The 24,861-nt window shown below is 38.9% G+C and overlaps 1 protein-coding gene and 1 pseudogene across 1 annotated transcript in view; one reads left to right on the top strand and one right to left on the bottom strand.

Moving 5' to 3' along the window:
• The window catches only part of VMP1 (vacuole membrane protein 1), a 115,339-nt gene that overhangs the window by 5,415 nt on the left and 85,063 nt on the right, over positions 1–24,861 (top strand). Inside the window, exons 2-5 of the mRNA XM_004707005.4 lie at positions 14,683–14,787; positions 15,703–15,838; positions 17,418–17,508; positions 17,987–18,097. Coding sequence (XP_004707062.1) covers positions 14,709–14,787; positions 15,703–15,838; positions 17,418–17,508; positions 17,987–18,097 — 417 coding nt within the window. The 5' untranslated portion in view covers positions 14,683–14,708. The remainder of the gene's footprint in view (positions 1–14,682; positions 14,788–15,702; positions 15,839–17,417; positions 17,509–17,986; positions 18,098–24,861) is intronic.
• Positions 10,484–11,204, bottom strand: LOC101655049 (annotated as a pseudogene).

The raw sequence follows: 24,861 nt of genomic DNA, 5'->3' as shown, positions 1-24,861 counted from the left end.
ATGAATGTACAAATGTGCTTTACACAACTGATGTATGTATGGATTGTGATAAGAGCTGTATGAGCCCCTAATAAAACAATTAAAGAAAAAAGAGTGGTGGTTCTCAACCTTCCTAATGCCGCAACCCTTTAATACAGTTCCTTATGTTGTGGTAACCCCTCCAACCATAAAATTTTCTTTGCTACTTCATAACTGTAATTTTGCTACTGTTATGAATCGGGTGACCCCTGTGAAAGGGTCACTTGACTCCCAAAAGGGTCGTGACCCACAGGTTGAGAACCGCTGCCCTGAAGAAAGGTGGTAGTACTTCCATTTATAAACACACACTGCCCAGGGGCAAAACTTATTGGTTAGAAAGAGCTCTGGAGGTTCTTTAATATTCAAAATGGATTTAGGGGTCCCACTGTAAACCAAAGCCTTTTGCAAATCAAGTGCTCAGAATTTAACCTATGTAAGTCGTTAGTAAAATTTTTTTATGTTTATTATCTACAGAGTGATGTTTCTAGTTATCTTATTCTGGATAAATAGCCCAGTGGAATTCTTTGACATATTGGAGACCTTTTTTGGTTCCACTGATTTCATTAGACTTGGAAATGAACTCTAGAGCATTCTGATAAACATGACTAAGTTAACAAGCCCAACAGATTGAACTGATAAAAGCAGAATCTCTCAAGCAGAATCTCTTATTGTGTGTGGAAAATCTGTATTGAGTTTGATGAACTGATGCTGTGTGTTTATCCTGCTTTGTTTACTTATCTTTTTATATTAGTAGATTATTGAGAGTATTATGTTTCATGAAGGTTTTGACAATTTGAACAGATGATACTTTCCTGTATCCGATAAAGGTGATACTTAAAGCTTCTGTAAATTAAACAAGAGCAGCCCATTGAGTAATCCTGTCGCAGCTGGCCTACCTTTAATTTCTAAAGAGTTCGTCAGTATGACAGGAATGCTTGATTTACTCCTTGTTCTTGTATTCTTTAATGGTAACTTTGGTCTTTATAGATTTATTGGGAAAGGCCTAGGCCAGTAGTGTTAAGAGCTATAATGAAAGCTAGGCTGCCCTGCTTTAAATTATGGCTTTACTATGCAACTCTTAGGGTGGTTTCTTAACTTCCTAGTATCTCAGTTTCTTCCTAGATGAAAAATCAATACCTTTATTGTTAGGAGTAATATTTATTGTTAGTTGTAGCATTTAGAAGAGTGTCTGCGAAAATGACATGAAGGGCTATATCTGACCTCCTCTGCCTTCCCTTTTGCTACGAGGCAGGGGCCAAGACATACCTCTCCTCTGTCTCTCTATCCTATTGTGACACCAACCTGCTATGGCCACAGAACTCACAAGCAATCTCACAATTTGGGGTCTTGTTAGGGGATTGGCAGATTACCACAAACTAGGATTTGTGAACAGTAAAGATAGTCTTTGGGCCACAGCAACTCTTCAGCCAATGAGTAACCAAGTCTCCCAACCTCGACCTTTCAGCAGTGTGGTTCCTTGGCTTCTGCCTCGGGGGTCAGGAGGCCAGCCTCCTGCTTCGCATCACAGTTCTGTAGTTCCACAGCTGCTCTCTCTTTGCCCTGAGCCTCGGGTCTTTGCTTGGCTCCTTTGCTCCTATGGTCCCTGTGCTGCAGCTTCAGGCCTCAGCCTCCACCACTTCAGACAGATCTTGAATGTGCAAATAGAAGAGACATGTTAAGAAATTTCACCCCATCGTCTGGCGTATAGTTAGTCACCCTCGGGATCATCAGCATCAGGTAATCTACTGAGCAGTTGCTTAAGTACTATTTCATAAACCTCTTTTGAAAGAGTGTTTATGTAGTTACTTACTTAATTATTTTTAGTTTGTTGTTAATGAAGAAAACTCAGTAAATAAATACCTCTGCGTAGTACATACCATTTTGTGACTTTTGTATATTGTATGTGAGATTCTTAACCAGATGAGACATTTGCACTGGTCATTCTCTGAGCCCTTTTACAGTAATGTTTAACAGTTTCATGAAGAAATCTATAGAAGTCATAAAACAGAATTTGGGGTTGAAAACATTTTTTTGGCGTTTAATGATCTCTTCCAGCACTAGTTTTCTTTTCCTTGGTTAGATCATTTTCCTGTGAAGTCTATTGCATTATCTGTTCATTCATCCGATTACACTAGGTTCTGGAAAAGACATGGGAGAGAAACCACACATCCTAATAGAGAAAAATAAATACAGAGATGAAAGAATAAGCACAGTGTTAACCAGTATTATGATGAGAGAAAACGAATGCTGCTGGAACTCAGTGAACATGGAATATGTGGATATGAGATGAGGTAGGAAAATAGGCATGGCATAAGTCATGCAGGGTTTGCAGGGTCTGCAGACCATGGAATTTTACTTTGAGTGCGATAGACAGTCATTCTACAATTTTGAGTAGAGAAACAATTCAGTCTTTCAGATAGTCATTGCTCTTGTGTAAATGGTAAATTGAAGGGGACAAGAAGAGAAATATAAAGAAATTGGGAAAACATTGTAGTAGTGAAAGGTGAGGGTAGATTGGTTTTGGATTCTGCTTGATTCCAGTGACAGCTCTCTCAATTTCTCCTATTTGGAATGGGAATGTCTATCTTGTGCTTGTCCCACCCTTGTACTTTGGAAGCAGACAAGTGTATCTTAGCTTTTACAAATCTATTCATGGAATTTTGTTCCAGGAGAGAACACACTCAGAATTACTTGAATTAGTTAATTAAAATGAAATTTTAGATTTAGAACCAATGCTGGAATAGGATAAGACTTGAGATGGTATGATAGGGAAGGATATGCAGTTGTGACAAAGGTTGGAATGTTATGGATTGAATTGTTTCCCCAAAATAAGTGTTAGGATCTTTATCCCTATACTGGTGGTGAGAACCCCATTTGGGACTAGAACTGATTTTGTTATGTTAATGAAACCCATCTGTGCAGAAATTGATTTTTAAAAATTCCTAAATGGGTAAATTTTTGAGGGTTGCGACTAGCAAATTTTAAATGCTGAAGAAGCATTTAAAATAGGTTAACACTAAAATACATTTTATTTTTGTCGTGAGCAGATGTGCTTAGAAAACACTATTGAAATTAACTTATAAAGGTTTTTTGTAGGCTGTACATTCAGTGCAAAAACTATAATAATCCATTCATTTTAAACATTGTACTGCAAGAACAGTGCCACACTTGTACTGCAAGAACAGTGCCACACTTAGCTTCTGGATCTCCCAAAGCAATAAACAAAAGACTCTACTCTGCACTATTAGAAGAGTGTAAGGTCCCTGGTCCTATGTGCTTTGATGAGCATCATTCCCATATCTACCATGTTGCTATTAGTTAAATTCTGCTTCATGATGATCCTCTGTGCAGTGTAGAACTGTTCCATAGGATTTTTAAGATTGGGCTTCAGGAAGTAGATAGGCCTATCTTCAAGACCTACCTTGAAGGTCTTGAAGGGTTAACGGAGGATAACTCCTGGGTTCAGTATGGCACTGAGGAACCACATAACTATCTTCTAGTTCTTTAAGATTTCCTCGCCTTACTATTAAGGCCCTTATATGATGTACCTCATTGGTCATGTTTGTGTATTGGTCAGACTTGCATATGTTCATATGGACATTTAAGATTGCTCTGTACATGGTGGTCAATATAGATGACCCTTCAGAGACAGTGACAGGAGTAAGGATTCCTTGAGGCTACGAAAGGGGAGGAGTGGCGGGGATTTGATAGCAGTGATGATTGTATTGCCCCACCTGATGGGACTGAATAACAACTGTATGGGAAGGGAAGGATATGTCAGTAAAAATATTATCTAATTTAAAAAATATATTTTTTAGTACATAACAATGTTTATTAAAATGTAATTTGTAGAGGGAAAAATCTGCAAGGAACTTAAATTACCATCATTGAGAGGGTGGTTTTAAAAAAGTAAGATTTTCTGATAAAAAAAAGACATGCCTTGGCTGTAATGGCCAGTCTTTGGGCCAGCACTAGACTGTTTGCCCCACCCAGGGACTTCCTCCCTCCTGTTAGCCACCCTGTGTCTGATCTGATCCTCTTTAAGATCCTTTTATGATTTTACTTGACAGAAGTTTAAGTTCTGCTTTTGATAGAAAGCGGATATATGGGGTCAGTATGTAGAAACTGTTTAAGGCTGAGTGAATAGATGATATCAGTAGGGAAAGAGTAAATAAAACAAAAAGGAACCTAGGGCTAGGCTCTGAAGAACTGAATTTGACTCCAAGGTGACTAACAACAACAAAAACTTGTAGCACAGAAAGCGCTGTTTGGTTTCAGAAAAATAGGAAACGAGAGAAGTACCGTATATACTGGTGAATAAGCCAAGTTTTTCACATTTTTAATGCAGTTTTTGTGGTAAAATTAGGTGTCTTGGCTGATATTCAGTTTGGCTTATACTCAAGTATAGATGGTACACCAAGGAGGGAGCGGTTGTGTTCAGTGAAGGTTAAAAGGGACATTATGATGCTATGGAGGTCGTTGGAGGCTTTGACATATATTAGAGCTGAAATGCTGAGCACTTGATTTACACAAAACTATGGGTAACAGTGAAAGCCCAAAATCTTTGCATAGTCTCCAGGAAAATTAACCCTCCTTTGAACTCTTCCCTATTAACCAGGAAAAACTCAAAGAAAAAATTCAAGCCTCATGTTGCAATATTGAATGATTCTTTGGGGAGAATATTGAATGATACATCTAAAGAAAGATAGAATACTTAGAGTTGTAGTACCAAAGAGTTCTAGTGGGCATTCCACCATTTCAGGAAGTAGCATATGAACAAGAACCATTGGTGCTGAAGGAAGAAGTTTAAGTTGCACTGAAAACATTAGCTAAAAACAGGGTCCAGGAATTGATAGAATACCAATGTAAATGTTTCAACAATTTAATGATGCACTGGAAGCACTTATCTATGCCAGGAAAATTGGAAGGCAGATGCTTGAACAGCTGATGGAAAGAGATCCATATTTATGCCCATTGCAAAGAAAGATGACCCAACAGATTGCTTAAATTCTAACAATGTCATCAATATCCCATGCAGTAAAACTTTGCTGAAGATCATCCAACAACAGTTACAGCAGTACACTGACAAGGAGGTGCCCGAGGTTCAGGCCAGTTTCAGAAAAGGATGTGGAACAAGGAAGGGATATGATTGCAGATGTCAGATGGATCTTGGCTGAAAGCAGAGAATATCCAAAAGATGTTTACTTGTGTTTTATTGATTATGCCAAGGCTCTCAACTGCGTGGGTCCTAACGAACTATGGATAACCTTGAGAATGGGAATTCCAGAACACATCATTGTGCTCATCGTGCAGATCTTGTACATGGATCATGAGGCAGTTGTAAGAACAGAATAAGGGAATACAGCATGGTTTAAAATTGGGAAAGGTTTACATCAGGGGTGTATCCTCTCAACATATTCAATCTGTATGCTGGCTAATCATCAGAGAGGCTGGCTTATATGAAAAATGCAGCATCAGGATTGGACGAAGGCTTATTAATAACCTGAGATATACAAATGACACAACCTTACGTGCTGAAAGTAAGGGGACTGGAAACACTTGATGAAGACAAAGAATTGTAGCTTTCAGTATGGATTACAACTCAGTGGAAAGAAGACCAAAATCCTCACAACCAGACCACTAAGTAACATCATGATAAATGAAGAAAAGGCTGAAGATCTCAAGGATTTTTGTCTTATTTGGATCCAAACAATCAATGCTCATGGAAGTAGCAGTCAAAAGGTCAAAAGACAAGTTGCATTCAGTAAATCTGAGAGTGCACTTGACCCAAACCATGGTATTTTATTGCCTCATATGCATGCGAAAGTTGGACATTTATTAAGGAAAATGGAAAAATTGATACATTTAAAATGTGGTACTGGAGAAAAATATTGAAAGTACCATGGACTACTTAAAGGACCAAACAATCTGTCTTGGAAGAAGTACACCAGATTGCTCCTTAATTACATACTTTGGACGTGTTGTCAGGAGAGATCTGTCCCTGGAGAAGGATATCCTGTTTGGTGAGATGGGTGGGTAGCAAAAAAGAGGAAGACTCTTAAGGAGATAGATTGAGACAGTGGCTACAACAATGGACACAAGCATCGGGAAAATTGTGAGGATGGTTCAGGACGGGCAGTGTTTCAGCATTTTGTTCAGTTGTGCACAAGGTAGCTATGGGTTAGAACTCATGGCACCTAACAACAATGACAATTAACCAGGGATGTTAACAGACCTTCCCTTCAGCAATGTGCATTGGAAGTGCATTCCTACTTCCCGACCTGGAAGGGCCAGTCTCTCATAGGGACTTGCCTGGCTGTGTCTTTAATGGAAACTGCCATACCTGCGTCCCATAATCATGAGTCATACTCTGACTAGTTTATTTGGAAGTCCCTGGACTAATCATGTGTGTTAGTCTGGGTTGACTAAAGAAACAAATTCATAGACTCTCATATGTGTATAAGAAAGAGCTTTACATATAAGAGCAATTGAATATTGAGAAAACAGCCCAGTCCAGATCAAGTCCATAAGTCTGATATTAGCCCATATGTCCAATACCAATCTATAAATTCCTCTTCAGACTCAACGAAATACAAGCAATGGTGTTGAATGCAGGAATATCACAGGCCAGTGGGTAGAAAGTCTTGTGGATCCAGTGTTGGTAAAGGCATCTGAGCACTGGCGTGGGTCTCCATGTGGCTCCTCCAGCTCCAGGGATATGGCTGCATCAGCTGTAGCTCTATCAGCTATAGCTCCATACAGGCTCATGGTCAGTAATGTCTCCCAGGGAATGAGCCTGTGTCCTGCCTCCAGCGAGCTATTTATCTCCTTAGCGCCTCCAAATGAGGTCATCAAGCTGTGACCTGATTGACAGGCTAAACTCCACCCCTTCACTCTTAAGTCTCAAATTGACAACAGATTATGTAGCTCCCATATCGTATAAGCTCTTTTGCCTAACATTGGTACATGCCCAATCACGGTCCCATTCCCACTTCTGTATTCCCATCTGTAACCAATCATGTTTTTGTGACCGTTTCCTGTAACCTTTTATGTCCATTTTAAGTCTGAATCTGAAAACCGTTGGGCGCTATTATGGCCTGTGCGCAACTAGTTGATGTGTGTTTTTGTCTTTTCCTTATGTCTAAGACTTAATAAATGTTCTTGAACGGTATTTGAGATTTGGGGTCTCTTGTACCTTAAAACAGACTACTTGCCTACATGACGTAGGACCAGAAGCATTAGGTGGAGGCTGGCTGCTAATACTAACCACTCCGATCAGGATCAAGATTAAAGGTCCTCATTAGAATGAGTAAAAAATGTAGAATAAAATTCAAATAAAAAGAAAACAGACAGACTGATCGGAGACTGGAAGAACCCTCAAGACTATTGCTCTAAGAAAGCTTTCTAACTTGAACTAAAGACACTAACAAAGGCCACGATTTAGCCAATTAATAGCTAGGCGTATAAAATAAAAAAATTCACCTAGGAAGAATGCACTCCTTAGGACTTTGCGCCAAACCAAATTCTTAGATGCCTTTATGACTGCATATTAACGATCTTCCTCATTGAGATGATGTGTCTTTGTCTTGTCTTTTCCTGTTTAAGACTTAATAAAGGTTCTCCTTTAAGTTATATTTGAGATTTGGGGTTTTTGTGTACCCTAAAACAAACAAAAGCGATTTTTGTTGATTTGAGACCGAAGTCATGGAAATAGATGGAACAGTGATTGGGAGAAGAAGAAATAGAGACTGTATGAGGAGACTTCAAAATGCTCCAGAGAAATTCCCTTATCTTTTTTTAAATTAAAAAAAAATCATTTTATTGGGGGCTCGTAGAGCTCTTATAACATTCCGTACATCAGTTGTATCAAGCATATTTGTACATATGTTGTCATCATCGTTTCCAAAACATTTTCTACTTGAGCCCTTGGTATATGCTCCTCTTTCCCCACCCCTCGTGAATCCTTGATCAATTACATATTGTTATTATTATTTTGTATCTTACATTGGCCTTTGTCTCTCTTCAACCACATTTCCCTTATTTGTCCCCTTCAGGTGGAGTGGGGGCTGTATATCCAACCTTGTGATGGGTTCCTCGTTTCTCCCCCTTCCTTCTCTCCAGCCATCCTCCTACCTTCGTGACATAGCTGCTCCCACTACTGTTCCTGAGTTTATCTGTCCTGAATTCCATGAACCAATGTGTGTTTTCAGGTCTAGCCAGATTTGTAAGTAGAACTGGGTCATGGTAGTAGAAGGAGGAAGCATTCAGGAACTGGAGGAATGATGTGTGATTTGTAGGTGCTATACTGCACCGTGGTTGAATCATCCCTTCCTTATGACCCTTCTGTGAGGGGGATATTCAATTGTCTACAGATGGGCATTGGGTCTCCACTCCAACCACCCTCATTCGCATGATATAGTAGTTTGTTTTGGATCTTTTGATATCTGATCCTTTCGACACCTCATGATCACACAGGCTGGTGTGCTTCTTCCATGTGGGCTTATTTGCTTTCCTGTTGGATGGTTGCTTGTTTAACTTCAAGCCTTTAAGACCCCAGACGCTATAGCTTTTGCTAGCTAGACACCACCTGCTCTATCTTCACCACATTTGCTTATGCACCCGTTTTTTCTTCAGTGATTGTGTTGGGAAGGTATCAAAGATTGCCAGGTTATCAGAACAAAGTGTTCTTGTGCTAAGGGAGGCCTTGAGTAGAGGCCCAAAGTCCATCTGCTATCTTAATACTTAACATATAAATATATGTACATTGGCCTCTATCACTTTCATTATCAATTAATATATTTGCATATATACATACCTATAGCTATACCTCTATAAATAGCGTTTGCCTCCTATTTCTTTCCTCTGTTTTCTTTTACCTTCCTCATCTCCCACTATGATGCACACCCTCCATTCAGCTCTCAGTAATTCCTATCGGATGCATTGTACTTGATTAAACCCCACCAGGCATTATACGCCCTCTACGCCATCAGGTTTAGATCTCTTGTTAACCTTATCTCTGAGTTTGTTGGCTCCCCACTCTCCTTCCCCACCCCTTCCTCTCCCATATACCCCCTGGAACTGCTGGTCCTGTTGTTTTCTCCTCGGAATTGTTTGTCCTATCTTAAATAGATAGACATAGAGTGAAAGAAAAAGAAACAAACAAAAACAAGAAAAAAGTCAATAGATCCTGGTCTCTCTTATGTATGTTTTCTTATCAAGTCTGATGAGATGCCAAGCCCTGTCCCCCAAATCAGAAGTCCACCTTCAGGATTCCTTGGGGACTTGGTTCCTTTGCCCCCTTGCTGCCCTGTTGCACTCCCTTCATGATTCACCCCACTGCGCATGTGGCAAACTGGCATGCTTTCTGCACAGTGTCTCCAGTGCTGTCCCCAGTAGCGTTCTGGGTCATTGAGGCTGGCCCTATAGTCCTCTAATTCCCTTAATATTTGATAACATTTTTTCTGTGAGCTTTTTGAAGTCCTGCTTGTATGTATGTTGGCAACTCTTGAGAAATCTGTCTATGAGGGATTTAAAAATGGGAAATACCGGATCATGCCTTTTTGCTGGTGAGAATGATCCAATAAGGAGGGAAAGATTGGTGACAGAGATTACTGTCGAGCAAAGTACCTGAGATGATGAGAGGAAGTGAGATACAGAATGTTTGTAGACATAATGGCCTTCAGTAGGTGGAGGACACTGCCCTGCTTGTAAAGAGAAGACAACTACTAAGATAGCTAAGGGTGATTCTAAAAACCTACAGTATTCCATTATCCTCTATTCCATTTTCCATTAAAATTTTAAAACCTCTTCATGCAACTCACTACCTCACCAGGACTCCTTATTTACTTGATAATAAAATGAATTAAATTATGTCTGAAGGTAAGAAGGAAGAGAGTAGGGTACAAAGTTTGAGGAACAAAAAGAAAATGAATCAAATAGCCATGTGAGTGAGAATGAGTTCACAAGTAGAGAGGATCAATTTGAAGATTGATATCTAACATCTCAAGTAATGGCTGGCACATACTCCTATAGGACAGAATAGATCTGCCCTTTTAGGTTTCCAAAACTTAAAATCTTTACAGGGATAGGCTTTCTCTCCAAGAGCAACTGGTGGGTTTGCACTGCCAACCTTACTGTTAGTAGGTCAGTGTGTAACCCATAATAAATGAGAGCTCCTTTCATACATACTGGGTACTTAATAGTGTGGTGGAGCATGGTTGTGTAGTTCTATGATTTATTTTCTTTCTTTTTCCTTCAGTAGCTGTGTTCAGTTGCTCAGATAGATAAAGCACAAGAAGCAGATGAGGGCCTTTGGAATTTTACATTATGTGCATGATTAAGGAAGAGAAGGGCAAAAGAACAAAGGATGTTTGGGGGAGATTTTTTTGGGGTGTGTGTCAAACTTTACTGAATTCCACGTCAAGTTGGAGGGGGGCAGGCCTTTTATATTCCATAATTGCAGGCTTCAGGGGGGTGGTAAGGTGGCAATGGTGAATTTGGGGATCTGGTCGCCCAAGAGAACCTGTTGCTCTACCCCTGATTCTGCAATGGCTGCCAGGAGGATCCACCCCTCCACTGGAGCCGTCCCGCGCCATGGCCAGAGCGAGAGCATTGGCAGTGAAGTGCAGACACTCCTCCTTGGTCATGCCCTCCCTGTAGGTAGGTAGCATCGACATAGCCATAGATAGAGGAGCTCCCGGAGCCTCCAATGGCAAAGGACTGCAGCACCATCATACCCCTCATGAGCACTGAGTACACCTGCCCTCCCTCTTGGGGGTCCCAGCCTGCGATGATGATTCCTGCCATCAGGTCTTCCCGGGGTATCGGTAACACATCTTAAAGAGGCTGGCTGCAGTGTGTACCAGTGGAGGCTCATTGAGCTCAATGCTGTGTAAGCCTAGCTGGTAAGTGACGGCATCAGCTACAGCCTGGGTATCAGCAGCTGACCTGAACGGCAGCAGAATATTCGATCATGAATTGGGGTCAGCCTGTCAGTCATTCGATTGGCGATGTAGGGCCCAGAACCACGCCCCCGTCAAACTGCACAGCCATGATCGTGGTCCCTATGGAGACTTCTCGGTTTTCCCAATCGGGTGGGGGCCGCACGAGGAGTGTCTGCACTTCACTGCCAATGCTCTCGCCGGTGCAAGCCCCAATTCTGGAGCAGCTACCACGGATGCCGCCATCTTTCTCTTCTAGTGCGGCCACAAAGCCTGGGGAGAATTTTAAAAGAAAATAACAATAGTGTAATATTCTTTCCAAAACTTTCCGCCCTATATGGTTAAAATGCAAAAAGCTCGGAAATTTTGATGAGTTTAATTATTCAGAACCCCCATGGTTCCGATAAGCTGTTTTACTTTGCTTGCTTGGCTTTATTTTATAGTTCTTTCTCTTGGGGACAGTGAAAAGTTGTTTTTAATACTGAACTTGTTTGTGAAAAAGTGGAATGATTAAGAGAAAATAACTTAGTTCCTTAGGTTCTTACAAAACAAAATTCCAGACTCTTGAGAGAATTTTTGAGAAGAAAATGTCAATAGATCTTTTCTTTTTAAGCACATTGTGTAAGAACACATTATTTTTTCAAATGAAAATTTCTGTCGCAATATCTTAAAAACAAAACACTTCAAATAAGCCCACAATTCCATTTTATAACTCAATAAATCCACATTGTTTTGTATAAAACGTTTATCTCTTGAAGATGGCACTATGAGAAAAAAAATAAATAGGGAGAAATACAGTCTAACCCAAGCTTTTTGTGTCCTGATCATCATCTTAGCAGAAATTTAATATTTTGTTTATTATGCTTTAGATGACTGTTCATATCTAAAAGGAATTGCATATAGGGTTTTGATTAAAATAAACCCACACAGTTTTAAGTATTTACTGATTTATGGATTGGATTTATATTTTATAAGCCTATTGAGCTACTCTTAAGGAGCCCTGGTGGTGTAGTTGACTACAAGTTGGACTGCTAACTACAGGGTCAGCAGTTTGAAACTACCAGCCACTCTGAAGGAGAAAGATGAGGCATTCTATTCCCATAAAAATTTACAGCCTCAGAGCTCACAGGGGCAGTTCTACTTTGCCCTATAGGGTTGCTGTGAGTCTGAATTGACTAGATAGCAATGAGTTATTAAGATTCCCTGATCTTACAGATAAAACCAAAACCAAACTCACTGCGACCGAGCTGACCCTGTAGGACAGGGTGGAATTACAACTTGGTGGGAGTAGAAAAGCCCGTCTTTCTCCCTCAGCTCAGCTGGTGACTTCAAACCACGGACCTTTCAGCTTACAGCCCACTACACCACATTCACAAAATGATTATCATTTGTTTTTTCATGCTTTACATAGCTTGGTCTACGTTGTCTTTTCACAGCATCTTCACAGAAGTTTGACTTAAATTGCAAACTAAAACTTTCAGCCTCTCTGAATTCTCCTGAATATATTGCCCTCAGAGTTCCATTCGTTTTCTTCGTCTTCAGTAGAAACCCAAACCAAGCCTACTGTTATTCAGTCAGTTCCTACTCGCTGTGGCCCTGTATCCAATTTCCGAGGCTGCTTATCTTTATGGACGCTTTTCCCTGACAATGCCACTCGTGCTATTCCACGTACTATAATCTATATACTGTAGCACTTGTGTATAGTGAGTTAAATCAGAGTGAAACAGTATATTGGTGCATTACATACAGTGCTCTACAAATTCGAGACGCTGATATTTAGAGGGTTTTAGAAACTAATCCAAACTTATAGAATGATTACTTGTGTAGGTTGGATTTTAACCCAGGCCTCTTGTATTTTAAAACTTTATTTCTTACCACTGTCTTCCTATTGAGTAAAACTTCTTAATTTTATTATACCCACATCATTGTATAATATTGATTGCTTGTGCTTATTTGGCTTCCCTATCGGACTGTAAACTTCCTGAGGATAGTGGTTCACAGACCTCAGTATATGTCTTGTGTCTATTGAATAAGCGGCACAGCACCGACAGTGGTGGTGGAATATGTGCCGTGCAGTGGTTTTTCCAGTATGAGCAGTTCTACAGTTATTGCTTTATATCCCTCCTACTCCTTCCATCCATATTGCCCTTTATACATGTAAGGGAGCATCAAAAACTTCATAGAAAATTTGTTCAGTTTCTCGGGTGGGAAATACCACAGTTCTTGGCTTCCCACAAGAGAATTCATGCTGAAACCTGGTTTGTGGCCCAAGTGGGTTTTTGTAAAGGAGTGAAGTTTCAGGCTATACAGTCACTGAATACAGGCAACCTCATGGGACTGCACCCACAAGTGGCGGCCTGAGGCCAGAAAGAGAGAGACCTTGCACAGCACAGCCGAGCCGGAAGTGGAGCAGAAGCCAAAAGGGCAAGAAGCTGGAAGTCTCCAGGTTCCTGCCTTTAGGGCTCTGGGCTGGAGCCATGGTTCATGGTCCTGGTTGACCCCATCTGCTGAATTAAGTCCACCTGGCCTAGTTTGTGTCCACCCAGGTGTACCGCCTCCTGGGCTCCAAGCCTGAATTTGGAGCATGCCCAGTAGACACCCCTGGTCCCTGCTCTACCTACCTACCTAACAAAATCTAATTAAAAGGTAATGAGCATTTCCGTTTCTCTTTATTTTGGTAATGGAATTTGTCAATGAGCCGTTTGAAGCCCTCTTGCGCACATACACACACATACACATGTGTAAACAGTATTTGATTCTCACACCTATCCTTTGAAAGCAGGAGTTACTGCCCAGATTTTGTGGATCCAGGATATGAAGGCATGGAGAAAATGAAATTTGCTTAAGATCACATGACTGGTTGGTGGCAAATCTAGAATTTCTGACTTGAAATTTTATGATTATCTACTGCAGGATATATATGCTAAAGAAAGATTATGCTGTATTTACTTATTGAGAAATTAAGATGACAAAGCAGGTGTCCCCAAATGGACTGTATCCAAGAGACTCTCCTCGAATGACAAATGTCTATAATCTGTGTTTGTAGTCTTATTTATACACCCTCACTTGTTTTCATTAACAAGACACACGTTTTAGAAACAATCTGTAAACCTTAAATAAAAAATGTGCCCTGAAGTCTCCTTCTAAACAAACACCATAATTTACCGAGTAAAGACTGTCTGCCTTGAGCATTGTGATCTTTTAAGAACTGCCTGGAATCAGATTGACAGCAGCAACCCCAAAGACTGGACATGAGCATGTTCAAGAGCTTTGGGGATGCTAGCAAAGAGGTCAGCCGTTTGAACACAAAAGCTGCTCTGCTGGAGAAAGATGAAGCAGTTTGCTTCAGTAAAGATTACAGCCTGGGAACCTGTGGAGGCAGTGGGTTTGATTAGGGTGAGTGAGAATGTTAATGGGGGAAGAACAATTAAGAAAAGGAATGTGAGAAGTGTTGCAAAACTTTTAAGAATGTAATCAATGCCACTGATTGTATATGTAGAAATTGGTGTTCTGTTTATATTCATAACAAAAAATATATCTTAAAATTCTGTATTAGTGTTCAAATCTTGGTTACAAAAGAAAAAAAAGCAAATGTAGACACTATGTATGTGTGTCATACAAGTAGCATATGAGATCTTGTTGCTGTATTCAGTTTTATCTATTGCATCTGCAAAGCAGGAAGATGTAGTATTTGTCTAAGTTTTTTACCCCTCCACTTTTTCAGCTCTTCGAGAATTACTGATCTATGAAATGGCAGAGAATGGAAAGAGTTGTCGTGACCAGAGACGTGTAGCAATGAACAAGGAACAACATAATGGCAACTTTACAGGTAAAGTATAATGGTTTGTAGGGCAAAGATGTACTGATTTAAAGTATGAGCTTTTCATTGGGGAATAAGCTAGAAATGTAGTACAGATAGTCCCTGACTTAAGAAGGGTTCTTAAGCAAACACTTTTTTTTCCTTCAGGTTTCACTATTATTTCCTTTTATTATCAATATCTTTATAAATTCTGCAGCATTTCAAACAGTAAATCATAAAATTGAACATCTGCAATTGGAACATGTAGGATTAACATCAAATCATGTGTTTTAACATATTATTAATAGTAAGATGAATTGACTAAATGCAATTTGCCTCAACTCAAATATGTCATAAGTCAAGGACCACCTATGTTTCTAATATTCATTGTCTTTTGTTAATATCTTGAGGATTCCCAAATCAGCATTGTAAACATAATAGTCTTTTCCCATTGGGTGCTTTTGAGCATTATGGTATCTTTGAGTAAACAGATTTCCATGAGTCTGTGTCAAAAAGTATTGCTATAAGGACATTGAAATCCTTAATAAGCAAAAATAATAAATTGTGGAGCTATTATTTCTTGACATCTCTTCCAGCTAGGTCTATGCCCTTCTTAAGGTGCTATTTCCAGCTCTCTAACCTTTCCTTAAATAGTTCTACATGTTTTGATTTACACCATTTACAAGTCACAATGGCAGTTTTGGGGACTCACAGTTTTTGGCTTTCTAGTGTAATCAGCTGCCTTTTAAGTAATTAGAATTGTGTTCCAAAGATTGCCTGTAGAGAACGGGTAATCTCGGGTTAGTTAAACTTAGAAGACTCAAATGTGAATCCTATTGTTTGAGAATTTATATGTGGTCTTTGTGGCTGAATTTGAAAGTGACTGGAAAGAGTAAAAATAAGTGTTAGAAATTTGATTTTAACTTTTGCACTATCATTTTTCAGATCCCTCTTCAATGAGTGAGAAGAAGAGGAGGGATCGGGAAGAAAGGCAGAATATTGTCCTGTGGAGACAGCCACTCATTACCTTGCAGTATTTTTTTCTTGAAATCCTAATAATCTTGAAGGAATGGACCTCAAAGTAAAGAATCTTACTTTACCTACTATATTAATTTTCTTTACTAATTGTAGAATACCTCAGTGTCATTCCTTCCATGTCTTCTATAAAAATGGATTAGTTAAATGTAAAATGTTATCTTAGGAATATACATATACTCTATTCTGTACTTTGAGGAAAAATAGATCAGGAAAAAGTATTGCTATTGGCTCACTAGATTGTTGCAGTTGACTAGTATCTAATGTTGGATCTTTTATACAAACACTGAAAGTTAGATTTGTTTTCTCCTGGCTTTCCCCTCAGGATACATCAGGTTGTGTACAGTCATTACAGTGATTCTGTAATGGCGGTCCAAGGTTCAGGATACGTGGCACTTTTCACTGCTAATTGGAGCCAGTAGTGAAAGAACGGCAATATGGAAGTGTGTTCTCTCTTTAAATGTAGTACTTGTAAGCCTTGCTTCAAAAGTCAGAAAGGGCAAGTTGCACTTGTACATGCTATACAGCTTTCCAGCATGCCCTTCCAAGGTATTATCTCTAAAGAGAGAGATTGTATCTTAGAGTTTATAAAGCAGTTTGTAGCATTTTCAGCTCATCTGATACTTTCAGCAGCTAAGAGGAAAGAAAGTAAAGGAGCCCTAGTGTTGTGGGATGAGCACTGGGGTATTAGCCGTAAGATTGGTGATTCAAGCCCAGCTGCAGTTCTTTTGGAGAAAGAATAAGCTGGCTGCTCCCATAGAGGCCTGCAGTCTTGGAAACCCTGTAGAGAATGACTGTGAGTCAGAATCAGCTGACTGATGGTGGGTTTGGTGTTTGGGGGTTTTTTTGGTGGTGGTGGGGTGGTTTTGCTTTGAAGGTCAAGTATATGATTAATAGAGTTTTAAAGATGAGACTTGGTCAAAATGGATAACACTCTGAACCAAGTCCTCTAATATAAAGGACAGTGTTATTATTTTTATTGTACTATAATGCTTCTCCAGATTAGAAATGGTAGTATAATGGAGATAAAATAAGGAAATGACTTTGGTGAAAAAATTGGCGGTGAAAAAATTTATAAAATAGACTTTTATAAAAAATTGCTCATGTACCTTTTCTTGACCTCCCTCTGCATCTTTTCCCTGTGAGCACATAACAAATAAACCAAAACTACCAAGTAGATTCTGATGCCTAGCAACCCTATGTAGGGTTTCTGAGCCTCTCAACCTTTTTTTCCCCACTGATAGCTTTTATTTATTTAGCTCAACTGTTTTATTAGCCCATAATTTACGTATCATACAATAAATTCAATCATTCAATCATATCAAGGGGAATTATACAGTCACCACTACATCAATCTTAGAGCATTCCTTATCCTATTATTAAATCGCCTTTAAAATGAGTTGTGCAATCACAATCAGTTCTAGTGCTCCTTCCCCCTTCCTTGACTTTTAAATCTTTATGAGAGAATAAAATTGTTAAAGAGTTCAGCCTAGAAAGAATTGATTCTTTTGCTGAACTAGATAATGTAAACTAGGTCAACAATAAATTGCTCTGAGAATAATGAATCCTGAAAATGAAAATATAGATATTTCATTTTTTTAAACATTTTTCATTTATTTTTTAAGATTATGGCATCGACAAAGCATTGTGGTATCTTTTTTACTGCTGCTTGCTGTGCTTATAGCTACGTATTATGTTGAAGGAGCACATCAACAGGTAAGAGGTTCAGCCATCAATGTCTGTTGTTCCTTTCTGTTGTTTCTTCCTATAAAGCTGGCTCCCAGTGGACAATAGGCTCCTTTAGGTTTGCTCCTGTTTGAAAACATCTGAATCTTCAGTGTACAAAAATCATTTTAGTTCCATTTTCAATTGGATAACCACGAACAGATTCTGTTTGCAAACATTATGTCTATAACCTCCCCTATCTTGCTTCTAGTGTTTTGTCATGCTTTTAAAAAAGTTTTCCTAATTTTTCAGTACCTTAAAACTTTTTATTCTCATGGTTTTCATAGTAATTTGCTTGTGTTATATAAATATCAGGACTTTAAAAGTCTAGAAAGAAAATCTTTAGTCCACTAGACATTTTTTTGTCCATCTCTGCCATGGCATATTAAATGCACTTAGCTTCTTCAGTGGCTTTTTCTTTTCATGTTTCCTATTTAAAATTTCTTCTCTCCCCCCTTTTGTTTTTCAGTATGTACAACGGATAGAGAAACAATTTCTTTTGTATGCCTACTGGATAGGCTTAGGAATTTTGTCTTCTGTTGGACTTGGGACAGGGCTGCACACCTTTCTGCTTTATCTGGTAAGAATAAATAACTTTTTTTTAATAAGCATGATTGATATTTTTTATCTTTTAATTAGTGCCTTCTTCAAAGCTAAAATTATAAGATTTTTGTTTGCTGTTTGGAGACATCTAAATCATCTCTTTAATTTGATTTAGAATTGGGGGTGGTTGTTGTTGTCTTATTGTGAATTGAGGCAGGATGGACATGGGTGTACTTATATATATTGTGTCACTGGTCATATTTCTATACCTCTGGATGCATACCTAAGTGAGATTGCTGGATCATATGCTATTTTGGTTTCCAACTTTTTAAGGAATTACCATATGGTACCATATGTTTTCTTCAATGGTTGTACCATTTTACTGTGTCACTAGCAGTTTATGAAAATTCTAGTCTCTCCTAGACTCACTAGCATTGTTTGTAGAGTTTTTATTGTGAATTGGGTACAAGTTCACTAAGCAAATCTGTTTTCCATTCAATAATTGGTATACAGTTTTGTTTCATGTCATTGATTGTAGTCCTCACAATGTAACATCACTTATCCCATTTCTCCCGTGTTTCCTGTTTTCCATTTTTCTTTCTTCCTTAACCTGTCTGTACCTTGTCTGTGGGTGATTGCTGTTCTTTTGATGTCAAATGGTTGATTATCCTGAGGTATGTGTACTTCTCTAGTGTTACTGTTCTCCTGATAGACCTATTAGTTGGCTGAAAGTGGAGCCATGGCAATAAGACCATTTCCAGAACTGAAGAGTGACTGAGGGCCATCGTCAGGGTTCCTCCAATCTCGATCCAACCAGTAAGCCTGGTCTATTTTTTAATTTTCTCCCACTCTATCCAAGAACGTCTAATATCATCCCTTTGAGAGCCCTTAGTAGTGGTGCCCAGGCACCGCCTAATACTTGTTGTGTCAGGATGGTGGAGAATGGTATCTGTGTTGTCCATTATTTCATTGGACTACGTAATTGCTTTCATGCACCTTCCATTTCTTTCACTCCTTTGCCCTCCAGACAGTGAGCGGCTAGTCGTCCCTTAGATGGCTGGCCATGAGCCTTAGTTATTATACATCACTGTCTTTGTGAACTGTTTTATACCAATTGACCTTAATGTTCTTGAGATAATGATCCTTCAACCCCAGGCCCAAGAGACTCCCTCCCTGAGACGTCGGACAGTGTAAGACATGACAAAATAATAATAATAATTTATAAATTATCAAGCGTTCATGAGGGGGGCGGGGAGGGAGGGGAAAAATGAGGAGCTGATACCAAGGGCTCAAGTAGAAAGCAAATGTTTTGAGAATGATGGTGGCAACAAATGTACAAATGTGTTTGACACAACAGATGTATGTATGGATTGTGATAAGAGTTGTATGAGCCCCCAATAAAATGATTTAAAAAGAGAGAGAGAGACTCACTCCCTCAAGGTGTTTGGTTACGTCTATGAGTTTAAAAAAAAAAAAATTTTGGCCCCTTTATATTCTACCACATTTAAGGATATATTTGCAACGATGGTAGGTACACATGTACAAATAGCCTCTATCAAACCTGTGTATGTTCATAGGTTAGCTCCTACTCTTCCCATAATCATTCAGTATACTTCTATTCATATTTCACCATGAGTGTAGAATTATGTATATAATAGTGTTTATTTCTGTTGCCTTTAACTCTCGTACTCTTCCCAATGTCTTCCCCTGCTATCATTTTTTACTTCTCTTCCTCTTAATACTTTCCCTTTAACCCAAATTAACATTGTCTACTTCATCAGGGCTACTCACGCACCCTGTACTGTATATATTGAACTAATTGAAAAAGTATGAATATTTAAACAAATAATTTCTGAAAATTTGCCTGGCATTTTACATAAAAGGTAAATAAAACCTTTGTGGCATTATCACTGCCCATAAAAAACTGGAAGTGAAGGTGAATCCAATCATCTTTTCAACATTAGATGAGTTTGAAAAAGGAAAAGATAGTGAGTGTGTGGGTAACATTAATAATTCTTTAAATGCCTTAACATTATGTAAAATTTAAACAACTGTACCAGCACTTTATGAAAACAGCATGTGGCCTAGAATGAGAAAAACAGATTGAAGGTAGAAGAGCAAGTGGACAGGGAGAAAGAGAGGTTAGTGTTTGTGGATACACACAGGCTATTTAAAGAAAAAGAACCTGGTGTAAGGTCCAGCAGAAGGAAGACAGACTATGCCGTGAGTCTATCCTATTTCAAAAGAGTGCTTGACCTGGCAATAGCGTTAGAATAAAATAGGATATATTTGAAAGAGATCTTAGAAGTACACTCCATAAGATGTGGGGTGGCAGTTTAGCATGAGAGGAGAAGCCAAATAAAATGGTTGGTTTCTGACATTAGTGATTCAGTAGATGTTGGTGCTATTGAGTGAATAGAAAACAGTAATTTGTTCATTCATTCATTTACTACATAAATATCTGAAAATGAAAAATTTAAAGTGATGTGTTATGTCCCAAGGTGAATGAAATCTTCAACTGACCAAGGTGAGCTGATGAAGCCAATGATTTGGTGGGAAGAGGACTTTTTAGAAACATTAGGTTTATTGAAAAATTGAACATTTAGGGTAGACTTCTCATATACTCCTGTTACCATTTTGTATTCATGTGGTGCATTGCAATTGAAAAGACCAATATCAACACATTTTATTAATGATATTTTATTTTTGTTTTGTATAGTTCTGTGAACTTTGGCAAATTGATCATGCTATGTACCATGACATTATCCTATAGGAAAGTTGAACAGCCTTAAAAAGCCCTGTACTGCTTTATGCTCCCCTCCTTCCCTCCTCCTCTCTCCCTCAGCAGTCACTCCGTCTTCTTACTGCCTCTTCAGTTTTGCATTGTTGCAGCCCCGTATCGTGGCTCTTTTCCTGACTGGCCTTTTTTTCATGTTTTTAAGCTTCTTCTGTGTATTTGTGTGGCTGGCTAGGTCAAATTTTAGAGATGTACTAGTTTGTTCATCCATTTACCGACGGAACAATATCTTAGTTGCTTCCAGTTGGGGCTATTATGAATAAAACTGCTATAAACATTCATGTACAGACTCTGCATTGAACAACTTTTCAACTCTCTTTGGGAAGTATCTAGGAGCACAATTGCTAGATTGGGTGATAAGCCTGCATTTAACTGTGTAATAAACTGCTGAACTGGCTGTGCCATTTTGCATATGCAAAATGCCGATGGCATAACCTTGCTTGCGGAAGCTGCAGAGGACCTGAAGCATTTGCTGATGAAGATCGAGGACGGCAGCCTTCAGTGTGGATTTACAACTTCATGTAGACGAAACCAAATTCTCACAACTGAACCAAAAGCTAACATCTTGATAAATGGAGAAAAGATTGAAGTTGCCAAGAATTTCATCTTGCTTGGATCCACAAGCAATGCTTATGGAAGCAGCAATCAAGAGATCAAATTGCATTGGGTAAATCTGCTGCACGAGACTTCTTTAAAATGTTGAATTATGGTGCTGGGGAAAAATATTGCAAGTGCTGTGGACTGGCAGAGAACATATCTGTCTTGGAAGACGTACAGGCAGAATGCTCTTTAGAAGTAAAGAGGGAGAGACTTTATCTCAGGAAATTTAGTTGCCAGAAAGATTCATCCAATGTGAAAGTCAACCTACTTTAGAAATAACATTTTGCTAACTGTATCATGTTGTACAGTACACACAGCCCCCAACTGACAAGGCTCCATTCTGACCATACCATGGTAAGTTGATTGTAATTTTAATGATACCTCATTCTTTTTTCAGTTTTAATAATTGTCAGTATCTTTATAAATTCCGTATTTACTTATTTGTCTTTGAGGGCTAGAAAATCAATCGAAACTGCAAATACATTTTAAGACACACAAAAAGTATAGATCATAAACATTTAATTTACTCTGCGAAGAAGAGTTGGATGACATTAGTGTTTTTTCAGTTCTAGATCATGTGATTTATCCATGGGAATGGTCATGCCATTTCTGCTCAAAATTAGTCGGAACTGCCTGTTATGACCCTTTTCTTCTTCATGTATCATGTGGTAACATGTCCTTGCTTTCCGAATCTGCCTTTCAACTGCAGCAAAATGATCAGCATTTTGCTCCCTGTTTTCAGGCAACAGAGACCTCTGATTCAATTAATTTAGAGAACTGAAAAACCTCACTGCCTTCTAGTCGATTTGAACTCTTAGCAATCCTATTGGATTGAGTAAAAATTGCCCCTGTGGGTTTCCCAGGCTGTGAACCTTGATGGGAGTAGAAAGTTTCATGCTCCTTAGAGGGGCTGCTGGGCTTGAACTGCCGACCTAGCAGTTAAGAGTCCAGTGCATAACCCACTGTGTTATAAAGTTGAACATCTGTGAGTGAGCATTTATGAATGATAACATTGGTAAATTACATGGTGCAGCATTGAAGGTAGTACATGTTATTAATGGTAAAATGAACACATTTAAAAATTTAAACCACAAAACAACAACAACAACAACAACAAAATGTAAACCAGTTGTTAAGTGCAGGTTGTGGTGATTCAAATACATTGTAAGTTGGGGACTACCTGTAAATAGTGTTCTAAGAGAGTTCATCTATTTCCTAAAATATTAGTGGTTTGTATATTTGATTTTTAAATTGAAGAGTTGTCTTAGTTAGACGTCACTAAATAATATCGTTTGCATTTTTAAATATTAGAAGGTTCCACCTTGAAATTTGGAGCCCCTGGGAAGGCCTCAGTACTGCTTACAACCTTGCTATTAAGGATGTTGGATTTAAGGAATACCAGCTGGTGACAAAGTTTGGGCTTCCATCACATTTTGCAGATTGGTGTAAAAAAAGTGATAACGTGATAGTTAGCGAAAATATATTTAATCAAAAAGGCAAAATTAGATATTGTTTATCCAGGAATAGTAGCTGCTAACCAGGGAAAAAGAAAGGGGACACTGGATAATTTCTTCTCCCCATGGCTCAGGTCGATCATTAGACCTTTAGTTGGTTTGTCTGTTAATTTTAATGGCCAACAAATGGGCTTTAAGGAGGCCTTTTATGTTGTGTGTATTGAAAAGGAAAAAAATTTAATTAAAAAGAACTTCACTTTTTCAGCAGATTCACAAGACTGTGTGACCCATTAAAAGTTAACCTCTTTTCTAGAACTTTAAAAAATATTTATATTTGGTTGCCACTAGGTGGCATTGGCAACACACCCAATATGCTGTATATTTGCAAGTTCTCCTCAGGATATGAAGGAACCCAGATGGCAAAGCAGTTAAGTGCTCTGCTGTTAACAGAAAGGCCAGCAGTTTGAACCCATGATTGTTATGATGACAGTCTTCTTCCATAGAGATTATAGCATCCTAACTCTAAAGGATAGCCCTGCTCTGTCTTGTAGGGTCGCTATGGGTTAGAATCCATTGGCCAGCAGTAGATTGGCAAGTTAATATTCTAGATAAAAACAAAGGGACTTCAAAAAGTTAGTGGGGAAATTCCATTATTTTTCATGAACTTTTGAAGCCCCATTGTACATATATAGACAACAATTTCTTCCTAAAATCAGACTATGAAATGACTTCTCTTAGCTTGGAGGCATAGTATAGTAATTAACTTAGCATATTTAAGACTAAGTTGTAAATGAAAATGATAACTTTTCTTGTCTTTTTTTTTTTTTTTTTTTGAGACTCAGAATTCATTTATTGACAGTGCCCCATGCTGTCCTCTGCTTGTAGAACAGTTCTCAGGATCAAAAGAACCCAACCGAAGCCACCCAAGTCCCTGAGGTTGGCGTCTTAGCATGGCTCCCCTCCTGCTCCCATCAGGCCGCCTATGGGATGGGGAGATGCCTGAGCATCACACCCTCTCTGCAGCCGTGACTGCAGGCGTCACCTCTACTGGGGTGCAGAAATGGTGTGGCCCCTGCCTGTCCTGAGGCCACCCTAGAACAGTCACCCCGGGGAGGACAGAAACCAGACCCCTTCTTGCCCCCTTCCTTCAGACTCCCCATCATTCCCCGAGATCCAGGCCGTGGCAAAGGGGTTGGCAGGGAGAGAATGGTGAGGGGGGAGGGCCAGAATCTCCCCTGTTCTGTTCCCCTGGTCTCTGAGGGACTGGATAACTTTTCTTAATAACTTTCCATTCATTAATTAATTCAAAAGTTTCAGTCACTGCCCCCCCCCCCATTGTGACATGCATTTATAGAAAGGCTATAATTCCCTTAGCATGCCCAGTGTGGGTTATAAACCATCTTTTCTTTTAATATTAAATAATACTCGAGTGACTGAAAGCAATAATTTTGTTATGGGATTAAAAGTTTTACTTCTGTTTCAGGCAGAATTAGAGCCTATCCAAAAGGTTTGGATTCTTGTTTCAACTCTCCTCCTATCTGTGAGATTTGGCAAAAATTTTAACTTTTAAACTTGAGTTTTTTTTGTTGTAAATATAAATAAGCATACCTGTCTCATTGGCCTGTTTTGAGGGATAAATACAATAATACATGTGTAGTTTTCAGCTCAACACAGAATATATATAAAGTGATCTGAGGGGATACCAAAAAAATAGATTTTTTAAGTCATTTTATTGGGGGCTCATACAACTCATCACAATCCATACATATATCAATTGTATGAAGCACATTTGTACATTATTCTTTTAAAAAAATTATTTTACTGAGGGCTCGTACAATTCTTATCACAGTCCATACATAACATCCATTGAGTCAAACACATATGTACACCTGTTGCCCTCATCAATCTCACAATATTTGCCCTCTACTTTAGCCCTCAATATCGTTTGCT

This window comes from Echinops telfairi, unplaced genomic scaffold (assembly GCF_000313985.2).
Source record: "Echinops telfairi isolate 266 unplaced genomic scaffold, ASM31398v2 ScPeMD7_7458;HRSCAF=8496, whole genome shotgun sequence".
Lineage (NCBI taxonomy): Eukaryota > Metazoa > Chordata > Mammalia > Afrosoricida > Tenrecidae > Echinops > Echinops telfairi.
Note: the sequence above shows the minus strand (reverse complement) of the source record. Positions and strands in the feature narration are given on the sequence as shown.